Source organism: Schistocerca serialis, chromosome 3 (genome assembly GCF_023864345.2).
Source record: "Schistocerca serialis cubense isolate TAMUIC-IGC-003099 chromosome 3, iqSchSeri2.2, whole genome shotgun sequence".
In the NCBI taxonomy this organism is placed as follows: domain Eukaryota; kingdom Metazoa; phylum Arthropoda; class Insecta; order Orthoptera; family Acrididae; genus Schistocerca; species Schistocerca serialis.
The window spans coordinates 257,799,966-257,819,344 of NC_064640.1; the positions used below are offsets into that span (position 1 = coordinate 257,799,966).

Sequence of the window (19,379 nt, forward strand, 5' to 3'; positions counted from 1 at the left end):
TCAAAGCATCAAACTGTTGCATGTTCACCATCCTTCCAAATAGTTTGCACAGCCTCGTCATCATTCATATTGGTCCATAACTGTCCAGAAAGCTAAGGTCCTCTCCAGCTTTCAAAACAGGAATGATAGTTCCCTGTCAATGGGAAGGAAATTCTATTTCTTGCCATATATGTTTGAAAATTTGAAGAATTTATGTTTTATCCTCATTGATGAGATATTTCAGCAACTGGTTATGAATTCTGAGAGGTTCTCAAGACATATCTGATCACAGTGCTAGTGCACTGTAAGGTACTCATTCACAGAAAAGAATATTATGTGGCTTCAGGCACTGTAGGCCACATAACAGGCTGACAGACTCTGCTATGTATTTTTAGGTCAGGGTGCCATCGTTGGATGAAGACACTTCACTAGAATGCAAAGCAAAGTGCTCAGCAATAACATGTGGCTTGGTAACAGCTTCATCTTTAACAGAGATTTCTGATGCTGTTGTAGACAGCTACAGGTATCAACAAACCCTAGTCCATACTTGAGAAGATAGAGTATGTTTTCCTATGACTGGCAGACCACTGGCTCATGTCTGACAGTGCCAGTTTTGTTCCAGAAAGAGGCTACCATAATTGATATCTTCATCCATAAGGATACCCGAGGAGAATGAATTCTATCTACCTACAGCAGTGACCCAGTTTTCCATGGTGTGGAAGGTTTTGGAGCTGCGGAATAATATGTCTTCTCTCTTGGTGGGAGATCTGTCTAGTTATGATACTAAAGTTGGAGCATAAAGTGGCAATGATATTTGAGTAGTTGCTTCAGATGAAAATTTTGTCACAGTACTAATCAAGTTCAATGACAGAATGATGCTTTGAGTGTTTCACATTTTTTCCTGGCATCTGAGTATGACAAGCTGTAAAGTGTATTACACTTGAGGATCTTTTTCTCCTTAAACAAATGGCATACTGATGATCGAGGAGATTGGTGTATTACGAAGTTTATGCATATGGGAGACAGCTTAGAAGATGTTCTTCATGCATTGACCTTCCACAGCCTGCACAGATAGTATCACAAGTACTATATCCAAACTGCAAGACATTTGAAGCCTCTCATAGGTGGGGGATTTGGGGGGAAGGGGGATGGGATGGGTGTCAGGCCTGGGACTGCTCAAATAAGACACTCCCTTCACCTGCAAGGATGATTCTCTTCAACTTTGGTCCTCTCCAACTCAAATTGAACATCTCAGCACTCTGCATTGGCAAGCACTACATTTCATCAGTATGAAGCATAAGGTCACAATGAAAATCCATATTCTATGTTCTTTCATTTATGGGGAGTAATCCTAACAGCTTGTACCAATCCAAAATGACATCTGAATGAGCAAGTATTCAACATCTTAATCAACAGGGATGTGTTCCTCTTTTTCTTTCTTCAGTATCTCCAGTTTCAACAAACTTGTCTGCAATTTGTTCAACGAAAAATAATGGTTCTTTCCTCCTACTAAACAATTTGCTGTTGCTCCTAAGGAACATTAGATACAGACCAAACTGTTTTGCACCAATTCTTCTCACCTGACCTTTCCATGAAATGGTCTAGGATGTTAGTGCAATGGGGTTTAAACGCTATTTATTGTACATCACGCCACTCTACTACCATTCACTCCAAATTGAGGCTCTCTCCATGGGTGACACCCCATCACGCCAACAGCTCCCTCACATGATAGCCACAGCTCAGAGTCCCAGTGCCTATAACCATAAGATTATGCGACAACTGCCATCACTTCCCATTCCATCCTTCAGCTGGCTGGTAAACTTCCTGGACAATGGGTGCTTGGGGCTACAACACACAGAGGATGGAATTTGTGACCTGTATCTGGCTTCGCCCCAAATTGCCCAAACATATGTAAATTTGGAGAAAAAGTACTTGCATCTTAATCTGAAGACCAAACATGTTAGAAGTCAAAAGAGTAGGGATGGTATTTTAGTGTAATAGAATACAGATGGCTGCCCTAGCCATGGCTGTGCCGCTAGCTTTGGAAATTCACTTTGGATGAGACAATCATCACATTGTTTTCCTTCTAATCATCTTTTGTGACAGACAGGGGCTACCATGATCCTATTCTAACCCTTAGCCCCAGAGAGAGCAAGCTGCATCAGAAATACTGCAATGAAGACATACAGTCAACAGTGGACAGTTAAGTAACTAATTATGATTACTTCAGAAATTAACACCAACAAGTGTAAAGATATTTCTAATGAAGATGATAAGATACAATGGCTATTGATATGTAGTAATTTAAGAACCAAACGAAGAATGAGATGTTCATTAGCTTTCAAGAGCTGTCCAGCAGCATAATGCCCTCACATAAAAGGCATTATGTGGTTTGATGAATGTTGCTGTGTATTTCAAACAATGGTCTAGTAATCATGTTTGTCCAATTTAAGTTGATTCAAACACAAACAACATCCAGTGCAGATATTCTTTTGAGTTCATGACCTTCCATGTGTAAATACTAAGGAGCTGTGTGCAACAGAGCAGTAAAGTAGGAGTAGTCACAAAGGGGATAGATCATGTGAGAGGAGAGATCTGCAGATATCAAAACAAGGTAAATCAAGATTTTTCCTTCCAAATAGGAATGTTAGTGCAATGGGGTTTAAACGCTATTTATTGTACATCACGCCACTCTACTACCATTCACTCCAAATTGAGGCTCTCTCCATGGGTGATACCCCATCACGCCAACAGCTCCCTCACATGATAGCCACAGCTCAGAGTCCCAGTGCTGGTAAACTTCCTGGACAATGGGTGCTTGGGGCTATAACACACAGAGGATGGAATTTGTGACCTGTATCTGGCTTCGCCCCAAATTGCCCACACATACGTAAATTTGGAGAAAAAGTACTTGCATCTTAATCTGGAGACCAAACAAATAGGAAGGAAAAATCTTGATTTACCTCGTTTTGATATCTGCAGATCTAAATTAACAAAATTAAGTTTGAAATGTATTTTAGAATTACACTAATTAGCTTTCAGATATCATGAGATCAACAGTGTGTCAGTTCTGCAGTACCACCCCATATTCAGTGGCTAATTATGCATTAGCTGTGGATTTATTGTAGTATATGGCTATGGTTCACTAACATTACACTCCATAAAGTGTAAAACAAAACTGTCTGTCTGCTTCACAGTGTATTCCCTACTGAGCAATTCTGAAAATCAAACAATCTTATACCCACAAAAAACCTACAGATAAACTGTAAATTTACTGTTGGTAAGGGTGTGTTAAACTCATGATCAATTTTTGAACAAATGCAGGAAAAAATCTGAAAACTCATCAGAAATCGTAAAAGTTACTTACCAAATCTACTGATACAAGCACAAAACAATTACCTGCAACTAGCCTACATAGCTCAAGGCTCCATGATCAGGAAGTAAATATGAGAGAAAACTGTGCAGAAAAAGCAGAAGAGTATTGCAAGAAGTCCATTCCAGAAAGATGTCAGAAGAGAAACAGGAATGAAGCAGAGTTGCAGGTCTAGGTCACCTTGGATACAGCCCTGTGCAGATGGAAATCATCTAAAGTGTATGAAGGTGGAAGGAGATGGTTGTAGGAAAACATATCTATCTTTAGATTTCACAAATAACGCTGCATTACTGCGCTGCGTTCATTCAAAACAAAGTTAAAGTTTAATATAAAATTTGAATGACAGTGGAACCTCTTGTTTCTTTCACATTCAAACAAATGTAACATAAGCAAAACTGAGGTTGCAGTAGAAAGACATTCTTAAATTAACTGGGTAAAGGACCTTTGGATCTGGCACTTAGACAATCAGCCTAACGAACAGCAAAAAAGAAGGTGGCTGTCTGTAAGAATAATGAAATTGATGATGGTGAAAACTGACAACCTACACAAGGAGGTACCATATAAATTTAACAAAACAAAGTAAAGCTGTCCTCAAACTGATTGTTGATTTGAATACTGCAGTGCTATACTATGTATGGTCCTGCTGAAGGTGGTATGACCTTTCCCTCCTCCAAAATTCAACTGACATGTCCTGCCACTCATAAGGGGACTAATAATTTAATATGTGATTTGACCACTGTGCAACTTGGAATTTTTCAAATTAACAAATCATTGCCAAAGGCTAAGGATGTAAGAACTATTAGAAAATATCTACAACTAGTGACTGAATCCAAGACGTCTAGATTTAAAGTCTGGCACTTACCCAGTGATCCCCACCAGGTAAGCATAACATTTTCCATTAAACTAACTAAATCACACAGAATTCAACATACTGTTATACTGTCAAAAAGTTTTCCAGTTGTTGTCCTTGTTAACAACTCTTCAAACTCAAGGCTCAGCTTCCGCAGAAACCATTTTTGAACCTCCTTTGTGTGCCTAAGCTCTTTGAATAGGAACTGGAATAGCAAATTAAGAGCAGCACAGTTTTCTTTCTTGAATGTGTCATCTTGTTTCAGTAGTTCCTCCAAATCCTGTGAACATAATACAGATAAATATTATTGAAAAATGAAACTGGCAACCAAAGGCAAACAATTCCTTGGACACAGAGAACATACTGCATTACACAGAAAACATCTGGAAAAGGGTTTGGTTATGAACGTAAGCACAAGTAACAAACATTTACTATACTCCAACAGAACTGGAAGTCAAGGACATAATAGAATTTCTAAAGCACCAGTTTATACACATTGCAACTTGAAATCAAAAGCTCAGAATGAAAACACAACACTCCCTCTGTGTAATCTATGTTGTTAATTTCCATAGTTGGTGTAATCATTTGCACGTGTCTGGGGGTAAGGGGGCGGGGGATTAGACAGTTTACAGACGTTATGTTACTATATGTGCGGTATTTGTACAATATGTGAGGTACTAGCAGAAAAATGCTCCTATTAGAGCACAAGAAAGACAAATATGCTCCTGTTTAAAAGACTCTGACTGAAAAGTGGGGTACCAGCTGCCGCATCCTACCTTCAACACCTTGAAAAATTTTCCCAAAAATTTTGACATACAAACATATTCAAGCTCTTTTGAACATGCAACTCACCTCTCACTACTCCAAGCTCCCCTAACTATAACTCGCTCACATCACTGGTCCATTACTGTCAGCCACTCAAATCCATCCACTCCCACTTTCCCAATCTCACTCACTCATTCAGCCCAACTCGAGGACATTATCTCTTTGTGTCTCTCTGGCACTGTTCCTGTCTCACAGCTACAGGCTCCTTTGCTCTCTCTTCCTACTACTACTACTTCTGCCTCCCCTCACTGTCACTGTCTCCCTCTTCTTCTCTATTGCTGCCACTATCTTATTCATTCCTTCCCACCGCTGCTGTCTCTTCTCATTGTCACAACATCCCTCTCTCCCTCACTGTCACTGTCACACACTCTGTCTCTTATTACCACTGGCTCTCACCCACTTCCACCTCCTCTTTGTTCCTCTCCCACTGGCACTGTCCCATTCACTCTTTTCTTAGCACTGTTCTGTCATAGTCCACTATGTTCCACAGCCATCATGTTCCTCTCTTTCTCTCACACTTCCATTGTCTCCTCCACTCTTTCTACACCAATGCCACAACCACTGTCTACTATCTTACAGTATTTATTACTTTACCATCTCTTTCCCACTTCCACTGTCTCCTCCTCTCCATTGACAAAAAAGTGCATTTATGTTTGCAGGGCAAAATTTTTAGGAAAAGTTTTGAAGGTGCTGAGGAAGGCAGGATGAGGCAGGTGGTACCCCACTTTTCAGTGAGAATCTTTTAAACAGGAGCAGATTTGCTCTTTTTGTGCTCTGACAGGAGCATTTTTCTGCTGGTTCCCTTCTTTTCCCTTCCACAGAATAGCATGTCACTCATATGAAAGGAACTTCATGGTTTAGTAAACTTCTGATAGTTTTTACTTATGTGAAATTGAAATAATGTAGAACAAATTTTACACCTCAGACTGGATTTTATGAGACATCTAGAAAGTAGGTTTCCCGATGTTTATTCCTTTAAAGTAGACATATTTATCCAGGAAATTTGTGCATGCACAACAGATCTCTGATGTGATAATCAAATGCCAGCCAGGCAGGTCCCACCTAAAGCCAGTAACACAGCAGCAGTGCCCCGAAATAGCATCTCTTATTCGTCCACCTGCTGCCTTAATGCATAAAACATAGCATTCATTGAAATTCATTGTCAGCTCTGCCAGGACTATAGAATATCATGAGCAAACAGATGGTCCAACGGTGGTGTAGACTTTTTTCTGAAAGTCGTCAAATTGTCCATGAGGAAGAGGCAATGCTCATTCCTCATCAATGATCACCTGGTTGAGCTGGCACAGCAGCAAACCCTGGAGAACTGTCACTTCGAGTTTATTGAGCTCAGTAGCCATTTTCTGCAAATATTGTGATGCTTGTTGTGGGAAATTGTCACTATGCACCTGCTGTTCAAGAAATTGTGTGTCAGGTGGGTGCTGAAAAACTTGACACCCAACCACAAAACGAAACAATTTGGAGCAGCACTGGCATTTCTGCAGCAGTATCATGATGACAGTGATGAGTTCCTCAACATGATCGTCATGGGGGACGAGACATGGATTTCTCACTTGACCCCAGAAACCTAGCAGCAATCAATGCATTGGCATCACAGTGGATCTCCAGTCAAAATGAAATTCAAACAGACTGTATCAGTGCAGAAAGTGATGTGCACAATGTTCTGGGCCACCATTACTGTGACACAATGTGGAAACTGTGACATGCCATTTGGAACAAGAGGCATGGAATGCTTACTGCAGGTGTTGTGCTGCTCCATGACAATGCTCATTGTCATACAGCTCAGCAGTTAGCAACTGTTTTGCAGAAATTCTGCTGGGAGCTGTTTGATTATCCAGAATACAGTCCAGATTTTGCTCCCAGCGATTTCCATCTTTTCTTGCACCTCAAGAAATTCCTGTCCTTCAGTCAGTATTCTGACAATGATGAAGAGCTGAAGAAGACTGTCACATGCTGGTTCCATTCACAGGTGGCAGACTTCTATGACACAGGAATACAAAAGTTGATCCCATGATATGATGAGTATCTCAGTTCTTTTGGTGACTATGTCAAAAAATGGCCCAAAAATTTCTTTACCTGTTACCAATAGAGATTTTCATGTAACTATGTTGTCTCTGTTTTTAAAAAATAGGATAACTTACTTTCTGGATGCATCTTGTACATGCACAAAAATTTTGTATGTGCTTCAGTGCTACAACATGGGATTCCCAGAACCCTTCAGATGATAATGAGGACACTTTACAGCATATTTCTCCACATTACTTTACTTTATAAACTACTTTTTCACCTCAAAGCAGATTTTACGTGTGTATTTTTTGCGTGCAAATAGGGTAACGAACCTCTGTATTTTGGGGACGGTTAGAAATATTGAGAATAATTTCTAGGTTGTTCGAGATAGGGATTTTAGGAAATATCATAAATGTTTCAGCCATTTACAGTGCACAGCTGTCTTTAAATCCATGGCTCAGTTTTGGTACCCAAAAACCATGTTTTAGGTGTGTTTCTCGATAACAGAAAAAGATCTTTGAAAACGGGATGATGACACTTCTACACTCATGTTCATAAATTAAGGATAACTGCAGAATGTGGTGCCACACATCATGGCACAACACAAAACTAGTGCTAATAGCAAAGGCACATAGGGAACACACATGACACAGATCTGTAAGTCCACGGTATTGACGATGTGTTGAGAAAACCGCCCCGAAACACATGTGCTGCAAAACGCCACTGGTTCCTGCACATGTACCCCGACATCAGTATGGGATATGATCACCATGCACACATACACAGGTCGCAAAACGGGTTGGCATACTCTGGATCACGTTGTCAAGCAGTTGCTGGGGTATAGCCTCCCAGTCTTCAAGAAGGGTCGTCGAGCAGATGCGCAAAACTATAGACCTATATCTCTTACGTCGATCTCTTGTAGAATTTTAGAACATGTTTTTTGCTCGCGTATCATGTCATTTCTGGAAACCCAGAATCTACTATGTAGGAATCAACATGGATTCCGGAAACAGCGATCGTGTGAGACCCAACTCGCCTTATTTGTTCATGAGACCCAGAAAATATTAGATACAGGCTCCCAGGTAGATGCTATTTTTCTTGACTTCCGGAAGGCGTTCGATACAGTTCCGCACTGTCGCCTGATAAACAAAGTAAGAGCCTACGGAATATCAGACCAGCTGTGTGGCTGGATTGAAGAGTTTTTAGCAAACAGAACACAGCATGTTGTTATCAATGGAGAGACGTCTACAGACGTTAAAGTAACCTCTGGCGTGCCACAGGGGAGTGTTATGGGACCATTGCTTTTCACAATATATATAAATGACTTAGTAGATAGTGTCGGAAGTTCCATGCGGCTTTTCGCGGATGATGCTGTAGTATACAGAGAAGTTGCTGCATTAGAAAATTGTAGCGAAATACAGGAAGATCTGCAGCGGATAGGCACTTGGTGCAGGGAGTGGCAACTGACCCTTAACATAGACAAATGTAATGTCTTGCGAATACATAGAAAGAAGGATCCTTTATTGTATGATTATATGATAGCGGAACAAACACTGGTAGCAGTTACTTCTGTAAAATATCTGGGAGTATGCGTACGGAACGATTTGAAGTGGAATGATCATATAAAATTAATTGTTGGTAAGGCGGGTACCAGGTTGAGATTCATTGGGAGAGTGCTTAGAAAATGTAGTCCATCAACAAAGGAGGTGGCTTACAAAACACTCGTTCGACCTATACTTGAGTATTGCTCATCAGTGTGGGATCCGTACCAGGTCGGGTTGACGGAGGAGATAGAAAAGATCCAAAGAAGAGCGGCGCGTTTCGTCACCGGGTTATTTGGTAACCGTGATAGCGTTGCGGAGATGTTTAATAAACTCAAGTGGCAGACTCTGCAAGAGAGGCGCTCTGCATCGCGGTGTAGCTTGCTCGCCAGGTTTCGAGAGGGTGCGTTTCTGGATGAGGTATCGAATATATTGCTTCCCCCTACTTATACCTCCCGAGGAGATCACGAATGTAAAATTAGAGAGATTAGAGCGCGCACGGAGGCTTTCAGACAGTCGTTCTTCCCGCGAACCATACGCGACTGGAACAGGAAAGGGAGGTAATGACAGTGGCACGTACAGTGCCCTCCGCCACACACCGTTGGGTGGCTTGCGGAGTATCAATGTAGATGTAGATGTAGATGTAGATTCTAGCACCAGTGCCTGTCAGAGCTCCTGAAGTGTTGTAGGGGTTTGAAGACGTGCAGCGATACATTGACCATGAGCATACCAGACGTATGAGGAGAAGGGAAAGGATGGTAGGTTCCCTGTTAAGACATCACGAAATAACTTCCGTCGTGATAGAAGGAGCGGTAGAGAGCAAAAACTGTAGAGGAAGACAGACATTGGAATACATACAGCAAATAATTGAGGACGTAGGTTGCAAGTGCTACTCTGAGATGAAGAGGTTGGAACAGGATAAGAATTCGTGGCGGGCCGCACAAAACCATTCAGAAGACTAATGACAAAAGAAGATCTGATTATGCATAAAATTTGTTAATTTTGTCTCTATTTGTTAATGCCATATGGGAACAACACGCTAATTTCAATTCCACCTCTTTTTTACTCCAGAAAAAAAAAAACGACGCACCACGAAGGAATTATCCGAATGGGACGACGTAGGGTTTGATAAGCACGAAGACAAACAGCAGATACTCTTTTTTTTTCTTAGAGTGTATTTCAGCTTTCCACTGTATCTCATTTTCTTTCTTTCATCAGACTACGTCTTATTTGTTCTCTTACTGCTTCTATCTAGGAATTCTAATTTTACACTTCCTTCTGGAAATATTTATTTCTATTGCTTTTCCTTCTCCTTTCATTTCGTGTACCTACACATTTTTTTTAACTTCTCCGGTCAAGGTTGTTTCAATACCTTGTGTCGGAGATATTTGATCCGGTTTTGTTACCCTACTGACGTGTATTCTCCACAACTGCCCAAAAAATATCAGTCTTCTTTGGTTCATTGTTTGTTAGTTTTCGCACATTTCATGCTATTTTACTTATTGAACCCAACATTTTCTTTCTCACACTTATCCTTTCTCTTACTCTTCGTTGGTCTTATTTATTCTCGCTTCCCGAGCACGGGGTCTCGGGTCCGATTCCCGGCGGGGTCATAGATTTTCACCTGCCTCGAGATGACTGGGTGTTTGTGTTGTCCACTTCATTTCATCATCATACCTGAAACTGGCGAGAGTGGACTGAGCAAAGGTTGAGAATTTGTACGGGCGCTGATAACCGCGCAGTTGAGCGCCCCACAAACCAATCATCATCATCATCTTATTTATGACTCAGTGCATGACACTTAAGGGAGTACCAGTATTTTGGTTTCACTTCAATATTTTAATGCGTTATTTTTGCATTTTTCAACGTTATTTATACATGTTTCAGGTTTTCCATGTCATAAATGTCGGAACAAGCCAGGGTCGTTCAAGATACTAGACAAATTTTGTTACGAATTTGTGTCATTTCATGTTAGATGAACGAGGTGTCAAGATGTTATCCTATGTTTCTGAAGACTATTACAGCCACATCAAACAAGGGTCCTCGAGATTTATTTTCATGTCTCTTTTACTTTCCGAACAGAGGGGGGTTGAAGCTTGCAGTATTTGTATGGAGTGTAGCCATGTATGGAAGTGAAACATGGACGATAAATAGTTTGGACAAGAAGAGAATAGAAGCTTTCGAAATGTGGTGCTACAGAAAAATGCTGAAGGTTAGATGGGAAGATCACATAACTAATGAGGAGGTATTGAATAGAATTGGGGAGAAGAAGAGTTTGTGGCACAACTTGACTAGAAGAAGGGATCGGTTGGTAGGACATGTTCTGAGGCATCAAGGGATCACCAATTTACTTCAAATGGTTCAAATGGCTTTGAGCACTATGCGACTTAACTTCTGAGGTCATCAGTCGCCTAGAACTTAGAACTAATTAAACCTAACTAACCTAAGGACATCACACACATCCATGCCCGAGGCAGGATTCGAACCTGCGACCGCAGCGGTCACGCGGTTCCAGACTGAAGCGCCTTTAACCGCACGGCCACACCGGCCGGCCCACCAATTTAGTAATGGAGGGCAGTGTGGAGGGTAAAAATTGTAGAGGGAGACCAACAGATGAATGCACTAAGCAGATTCAGAAGGATGTAGTTGCAGTAGGTACTGGGAGATGATGAAGCTTGCACAGGATAGAGTAGCATGGAGAGTTGCATCAAACCAGTCTCAGGACTGAAGACCACAACAACAACAACAACAACAACAAATGTCGATATTTTAAATACATGTGTATATATGGCAAATCTGCGCAGCTGGACATGTGTTGGTAGTGGCGGTCACCTCAGCCTTCGGGTTTGCTCGTAGCTCGGCACCACTGTGAGTCGTACTCGCTGCCAGGAGGGACAAGCGGGCCGGGCCGGGCGAGCCTGCCGCGGCTCGCCTGCTGCACGTTTCCACTACGCGACACTCTTGTGCCATTTCTTCCAGAGCTGTGACGACGAAAGCGAAGGTTCTATGAATGTTAGCAGGAGGGGCGTACGTTCTTCTGGACAGACGCGGAACAAGCCAGGGTCGTTCAAGATACTAGATAAATTTTGTTAGGAATTTGTGTCACTTCATGTTAGATGAACGAGGTGTCCACATGTTATCCTATGATTCTCAAGTTTACTATTACAGCCACATCAAACAAGGGTCCTCGAGATTTATTTTCATGTCTCTTTTTACTTTCCGAACAGTGGTGGGTTAAAGCTTGCAGTACTTATGACAGTGTTCAGGCCGTGCGGGGTAGCCGCGTGGTGTATGGCGCCTTGCACTGTTTGCGCGCCTCCCCGTGTCGGAGGTTCGAGCCCTCCCTCGGACATGGGTGTGTGTGTGTGTGTGTGTGTGTGTGTGTAGTATTGTGTAAGCCTACGGACCGATGACCTCAGCAGTTTGGTCTCATAGGAACTTACCACAGTGTTCAGTTTATTTGCGAATGTTATTACCAATGCGGACTATGCGGGTTCGTAACAGATATACTTTGGGAGTGAACCAAAGATGATATGCTGAGTTAAAACTCTTGTATTGCATGCTGATAATTGCTTCTCCTTGCTGATCGAGAAAGCTTATAAAACTAAATTTCATTTGATCTCGCTCTTACTTCTAGTGTTTGCTTCGCCTGTTAAAGACTTCCTAGAAAAGGTACGATCTGTAATCAACAGTAAAAATAAATCAGTGTCTACCAGATATTTTAAATGCATGATTTAAATTATCACGTCAGCACGTAAGTTGAATTAATTAGTGATGCATTTCTTTCACTCAATAGTCTAATTTCATTTAACTCATTTCCACAAAGCTGGAAAGCTCAATGATCACACATGAAGGTCGCTGTTAAAAACTGAAAATAAAATAATATAAAGTGGGCAAAACTCTTTGTGAATGGAATTAGAAAATGTTTTCCTGAGACTTAATGGAGATTCGAATGATATTTATAATGTACTGAAGGGCTGTCCACAAGATTTCAACTTGTGACATTGTAGGAAGAATAATATTCTCCGCTATACTTTTTGTTTCCTTACAGTTTCCGAAAAAAATGCTTCGTTATGTTAAAGAGATACAAGAAAAAAACAGGAGCTTTATGCGACGGGACAGATGTTTATTACTGCTTTTTTTTAAAAAAAACAATCGAGATAGTGGTTCAAAGGGGTGCTTGTGATCCTGTGGGTTACGTTCAGTGCCAAAGAGAGGGATGCAAAGCGTTACTCGTGTACAAGGGAAGCATCACGAGCATGAAAAGATCTTGCCGTCTACGAGAACTGTCTCTCGACATATACAAGATATTTCAGATCAAGTGAGACGTGAGATCTTGCCTCAAGTAAAGAAAGATATTGACCAGAAGAGTGTTCTACGACGTGCGATCTTCGGAGCGACAGTTATCGCAAAATACATTATCTGTCACATCTAGTATTACTGTAGACTCTGAGGACAGGTGTGAACTGAGAAACAATATGTTCCTCACAACGAAGTTTCCCGACGTTCCATAAACGAGTGAAAATATTCTTACAGAGTTACACCAAAAATAATGTCTCCTTTGGTAGTAAAGAAAGTGACGTTTGTGGCGGATCACAGAAAGCTCTTCAACACCATAACGTGCAGTGTATAAAGACAGTGTTAAGGCTCATATTGCACGATAAGTTCGTTGCTGAATAAAAGCCTGATATTTATGAATCCATCCAGGCAGTGCGTAGAACTGTACGACGTGTGAAACGCTACGGTTTGGTGGCAAGATTAGGGGGGGGGGGGGGGGGGGGACACCATTACATCAAGATGTTGATACGAGATGGAAAACCATCTACATGATGGATTTGTTTCATTCACAAAAAAGAAAGAAATTCAGAATTTCCTGCTGGAAAAGAAAAACCAGGAAATGATATGTTCGTATAAGCCTGATTTAATGGAGGGCGTAATTAAATTCCTTGAAACTTTTAAAGAGGCCACAAACGATCTGAAGGGTGAAACAGAACCGACCCTGCCTTTTGTGGTGCCGTGAAATTTAATTTACTTGATACAAACCACACTGAAGATAGCAGTGCAGTAGTTAAATTGCTGAAAAACCGTGCAGAAAGCTAGTTAAAAGAGAAAGTCGTTAACGAGCTACAAGATTCTCATTACATTACTACAGTTTTTCACACTTATTTCAAGGAACTCTTAGTACTCAGTGAAGAGAAGAAAGAAATTATTTATCAAACTGTTCGTCAGAAGCTAAACAGTGTAGTTGTGGAAGAAGAGAAAGAAGATCCCATTCCCTCACCCTTAAAGAAGTTCCGATGCTGGCGTTCATCAACTTCTAAACGTAAAGATGAACTTTAGAAATATTTGGACATGGACGCCCCAGGTGATAATGTCAAGAACGCTTTGTCATGTGAAAGGCCAGTGCCTCTGCCTTCCCCAAGTTCTCTACAGTGGCGAAAGAAATCTTCTTCGTTCTCGCTAGTAACGCTGTAAGGGAAAGAAATTTTAGCTGAGCAGGCTTAATTGTATGCAAGAAGCGCTGCAGTATCGATTCAGAACGTGTCAATGACATTTTGTTAATTCATAACAATAGAGGGCCAAGGAAATTATTTTTATAAAGACAGTCATATCATACGAGATGATATACTAGTAATCTGCGTAAATAGCCTTCACTTGTATAATACAAATGTAACATACGGTTTGCAGTCAGAAGTATGTTACCAATAGATTTTTGTATTCTAGACAGACACATTTCATGAACTGTGTTACGCTATCTTCAGCCTCTTCTTCATTAACTGATTCCATTTGCTCATTCATTACTGTAGTAGTTTAAACCTTATTTTTCATTTAAATTACTTCTTACATTAAACTGCCATGAAATGACTTGATAAATTGAGTCTGATTACAGCAGAGAAAAGTTTTACTACTAGGCACATGCTCAACGAACAAATAGTGTGACTACTTCCTGCTTCGATGGTATTTATAAACAAGAAAGCACGAAAATGCAAAGATGAAAATATTATAAAGAATAAATAATGAATTCACCAAACATGTACACATCATACATGCAGCTTTCATCGCAGGCGCCTCATTATCACATTTGGCCGATTTCCCTTCCGATAAGAGTCCCCCCCCCCCCCAAGAACCATGGACCTTGCCGTTGGTGGGGAGGCTTGCGTGCCTCAGCGATACAGATAGTCGTTCCGTAGGTGCAACCACAACGGAGGGGTATCTGTTGAGAGGCCAGACAAACGTGCGGTTCCAGAAGAGGGGCAGCAGCCTTTTCAGTAGTTGCAGGGGCAACAGTCTGGATGATTGACTGATCTGGCCTTGTAAAACTAACCAAAACGGCCTTGCTGTGCTGGTACTGCGAACGGCTGAAAGCAAGGGGAAACTACAGCCGTAATTTTTCCCGAGGGCATGCCGCTTTACTGTATGATTAAATGATGATGGCGTCCTCTTGGGTAAAATATTCCGGAGGTAAAATAGTCCCCCATTCGGATCTCTGGGCGGGGACTACTGAGGAGGATGCCGTTATCAAGAGAAAGAAAACTGGCGTTCTACGGATCGGACCGTGGAATATCAGATCCCTTAATCGGGCAGGTAGGTTAGAAAATTTAAAAAGGGAAATGGATATGTTAAAGATGGATACAGTGGGAATTAGTGTAGTTCGGTGGCAGGAAGAACAAGACTTCTGGTCATGTCAATACAGGGTTATAAATACAAAATCAAATAGTGGTAATGCAGGAGTAGGTTTAATAATGAATAGGAAAATAGGAATGCAGGTAAGCAGCTACAAACAGCATAGTGAACGCATTATTGTGGCCAAGATAGATACGAAGCCCACGCCTACCACAGTACTCCAAGTTTATATGCCAACTAGCTCCGCAGATGACGAAGAGATTGATGAAATGTATGATGAGTTAAAAGAAATTATTCAGACAGTGAAGGGAGACGAAAATTTAATAGTCATGGGTGACTGAAATTCGGTAGTAGGAAAAGGAAGAGAAGGAAACGCAGTAGGTGAATATGGAATGGTGGTAAGGAATGAAAAAGGAAGCCGCCTGATAGAATTTTGCACAGAGCATAACTTAATCATAGCTAACACTTGGTTCAAGAATCAACAAAGAAGGTTGTATACATGGAAGAGGCCTGGAGATACTAGAAGTTTTCAGACAGATTATATAATGGTAAGACAGAGATTCAGGAACCAGGTTTTAAATTGTAAGACATTTCCAGGGGCAGATGTGGACTCTGACCACAATCTATTGGTCATGAACTGCAGATTAAAACTGAAGAAACTGCAAAAAGGTGGGAATTGAAGGAGATGGGACCTGGATAAACTGACAGAACCAGAGGTTGTAGAGAGTTTCAGAGAGAGCATTAGGGAACGACTGACAAGAATGGGGACAAGAAATACAGTAAAAGAAGAATGGGTAGCTTTGAGAGATGAAATAGTGAAGCCTGCAGAGGATCAAGTAGGTAAACAGACGTGGGCTAGTAGAAATCCTTGGGTAACAGAAGATATATTGAATTTAAATGATGAAAGGAGAAAATATAAAAATGCAGTAAATGAAGCAGACAAAAACGAATACAAACGTCTCAAAAATGAGATCTACAGGCTTCTGAAGGTGGCAGGGGTAAAATACAGGGAGCCAAAGGCTACTTACAATTTGTACAGAAACCAGATGGCAGTTGTAAGAGTCGAGGGGCATGAAAGGGAAACAGTGGTTGGGAAGGGAGTGAGACAGGGTTGTAGCCTATCCCCGATGTTATTCGATCTGAATATTGAGCAAGCAGCAAAGGAAACAAAAGAAAAATTTGGAGTAGGAATTAAAATCCATGGAGAAGAAATAAAAACTTTGAGGTTCGCCGATGAGATTGTAAATCTGTCACAGACATCAAAGGACCTGGAAGAGCAGTTGAATGGAATGGACAGTGTCTTGAAAGTAGGATATAAGATGAACATCAACAAAAGCAAAACGAGGATACTGGAATTTAGTCGAATTAAGTCGGGTGATGCTGAGGGAATCAGATTAGGAAATGAGACACTTAAAGTAGTAGATGAGTTTTGCTATTTGGGGAGCAAAATAACTAATGATGGTCGAAGTAGAGAGGATAGAAAATGTAGACCGGCAATGGCAAAAAAAGCGTTTCTGAAGAAGAGAAATTTGTTAACATCGAGTATAGATTTAAGTGTCAGGAAGTCATTTATGAAAGTAATTGTATGGAGTGTAGCCATGTATGGAAGTGAAACATGGACGATAAATAGTTTGGACAAGAAGAGAATAGAAGCTTTCGAAATGTGGTGCTACAGAAGAATGCTGAAGATTAGATGGGTAGATCACATAACAAATGAGGAGGTATTGAATAAAATTGGGGAGAAGAGAAATTTGTGGCACAACTTGACTAGAAGAAGGGATCGGTTGGTAGGACAGTTTCTGAGGCATCAAGGGATCACCAATTTAGAATTGGAGGGCAGCGTGGAGGGTAAAAGTTGTAGAGGGAGACCAAGAGATGAATACACTAAGCAGATTCAGAAGGATGTGTGTTTCAGTAAGTACTGGGAGATGATGAAGCTTGCACAGGATAGAGTAGCATGGAGAGCTGCATCAAACCAGTCTCTGGACTGAAGACCACCACAACAACAACAACAACAACAACAACAAGAGTATGACCGAGTCGCCTCCCCTGTGAGTTTGAGTCGAGCCTCGAATTACTCGCTGCCCAACTTCCGAGCAGCTGCCATGCTCGCGAGTAACGAGTGAGCTTGATGAGCGTACTGACTGACTCTAGTTAACCGTTTATTAACGTTAGTATGTACTTTACAATCCATGTTGCTCCTGCTTCAGGAACTGCAATGGCGAAGCGCTTCACAGAAAACTTGGAGAATAAATCGAATTAGTTTCCCCATTATGCTACTGTAATAGGAGGATACTTCAATTTGCCAGCTATAAAATGGGGCGGTCATGCAATTAAAATTGGTAACCGACGCAGGGATTTGTGACTGTTGGAATGTGGTACATTTATAATATCGACAGTGCTGAGGGGACTCTCAACAATGAGTATATATATATATATACAACCGTTGGTTAGTTCCGTACTCAGAATGTGTTCACAGTGGAAAGCGAGATGAAAATTGTATTTTAATTATTCTTTAATAAATATTCTTAACATGGTAGCACTTCGTGGTTCATCACCAAAACTAAGATTTTACTTGGAAAAGTAGTGATCGGCTGTGAATTAAAAAGAAGACTTATTCGAAAAGTGTGCTTTGTGAAACTGGTTCAAATGGTTCAAATGGCTCTGAGCACTATGGGACTTAACATCTGTGGTCATCAGTCCCCTAGAACTTAGAACTACTTAAACCTAACTAACCTAAGGACATCACACACATCCACGCCTGAGGCAGGATTCGAACCTGCGACCGTAGCGGTCACGCGGTTCCAGACTGAAGCGCCAAGAACCGCACGGCCACACAGGCCGGCTTGTGAAACTGGATATGTCTGACATTGGTGTTTGATGGAGAAGACTACGAGAACTGAAAACGGAGAAAAGGAGGAAAAAATGGCAAACAGGGAGTTCCATAAGATCTGCAAAATGCACTCAAATGCGCATTTTCTTAGTGTGGATTTCCTCCTAAGGTGCAACTACATAAAACACGGAATGCATCTGAACAGAAGTGGCAAAAGACTATTCAGTGGAAAAACTGCCCAAACATTACAAAAACTCAACCCTCCAGGAAACAGTCTGTACAAACCAGCCATCCCAGTGGGGTATACGGCAACAGCAGGGCAGCCTTCTACATCAGAGTAGGCATCAACAGTAACTACAAAAGCTACAGTAACTTTGATTCCACAAGGAACTGTTGTGCACAGCGGCTGTAAGGAAGGATAGGAACACAGCAGTCCGTCGCAATTCCATAGCTTTTTTTAATTATTCTTGGATACCCAGATTTCAGCTATAAATGCACTGAAGATGGCTACTTGTAGCTGAGATGTGGATATGCAAGAATAATAAAAAAGCTGATAGTTTTGTTAGTGACTGCTGTGTTCCTATATTTCCTTATAAAAGCTACAGTTTCAGCATCACCTACAGCAGTACCAGCGGAAGGACAAAAGACGTTCAAAGTGGAAGAAACGGTGTCAAATACTGTGCACAAGAGGAAAATACTGCCGCCTTCCACCTTGAATGGTTTCTTTGTCGGAGGCAGTTGGATGTGGAAGTACACAAGATAAGTGGTATGTGTGAAAATAGTATATTAAGTAACAAATTTAATAAGTTAGACAACAGAGTAGGAGTGCCATCTCAGTGTCACAAAAGAATACAAAGCAAACATCAGGTAGAAAGACATTCAATGTAGTTGACAAAATAATAGCTGATAAGGGTTATAAAATTAAAGTAATAGGCAGACTTACGAGAGAATTTACTTTTCTTGATAATAACTGGTGATTTTAATGTTAATACAGTGAGAGAAAATGTTTGTGCAAGAAGCTTCCTTGATATCTTAAGCTCATTGAACCTTCAGACACACACAAATATACCAGAAACATATACAGACACAGTAGGCACTATCATAGATCATGTAATCACTAACATATCTGAGAACAGATTGAATGTACAAACCATAAACACAGTAATTGCTGACTATTACGGCCAACCAATTGAACTGTATGATAATGTCATGAGCAATGAAGATGCAGACAGATCAAAGTAGGAAACCTAAATTTCTGGGAAGCTTTATTGAAAATAGGAAACCAGGAGGAGTTGGAAGTAAAAAAATGTAGAAAGAGTTGGGGAAATT

At 41.0% G+C, this 19,379-nt stretch overlaps 1 protein-coding gene across 2 annotated transcripts in view; it reads right to left on the reverse strand.

Moving 5' to 3' along the window:
• LOC126470026 (PDZ domain-containing protein 8) overlaps positions 1-19,379 on the reverse strand; it is a 233,702-nt gene that overhangs the window by 144,144 nt on the left and 70,179 nt on the right. For both annotated transcript variants that reach the window (XM_050097511.1, XM_050097512.1), the window contains exon 2: positions 4,285-4,482. In XM_050097511.1, coding sequence (XP_049953468.1) covers positions 4,285-4,482 — 198 coding nt within the window. The remainder of the gene's footprint in view (positions 1-4,284; positions 4,483-19,379) is intronic.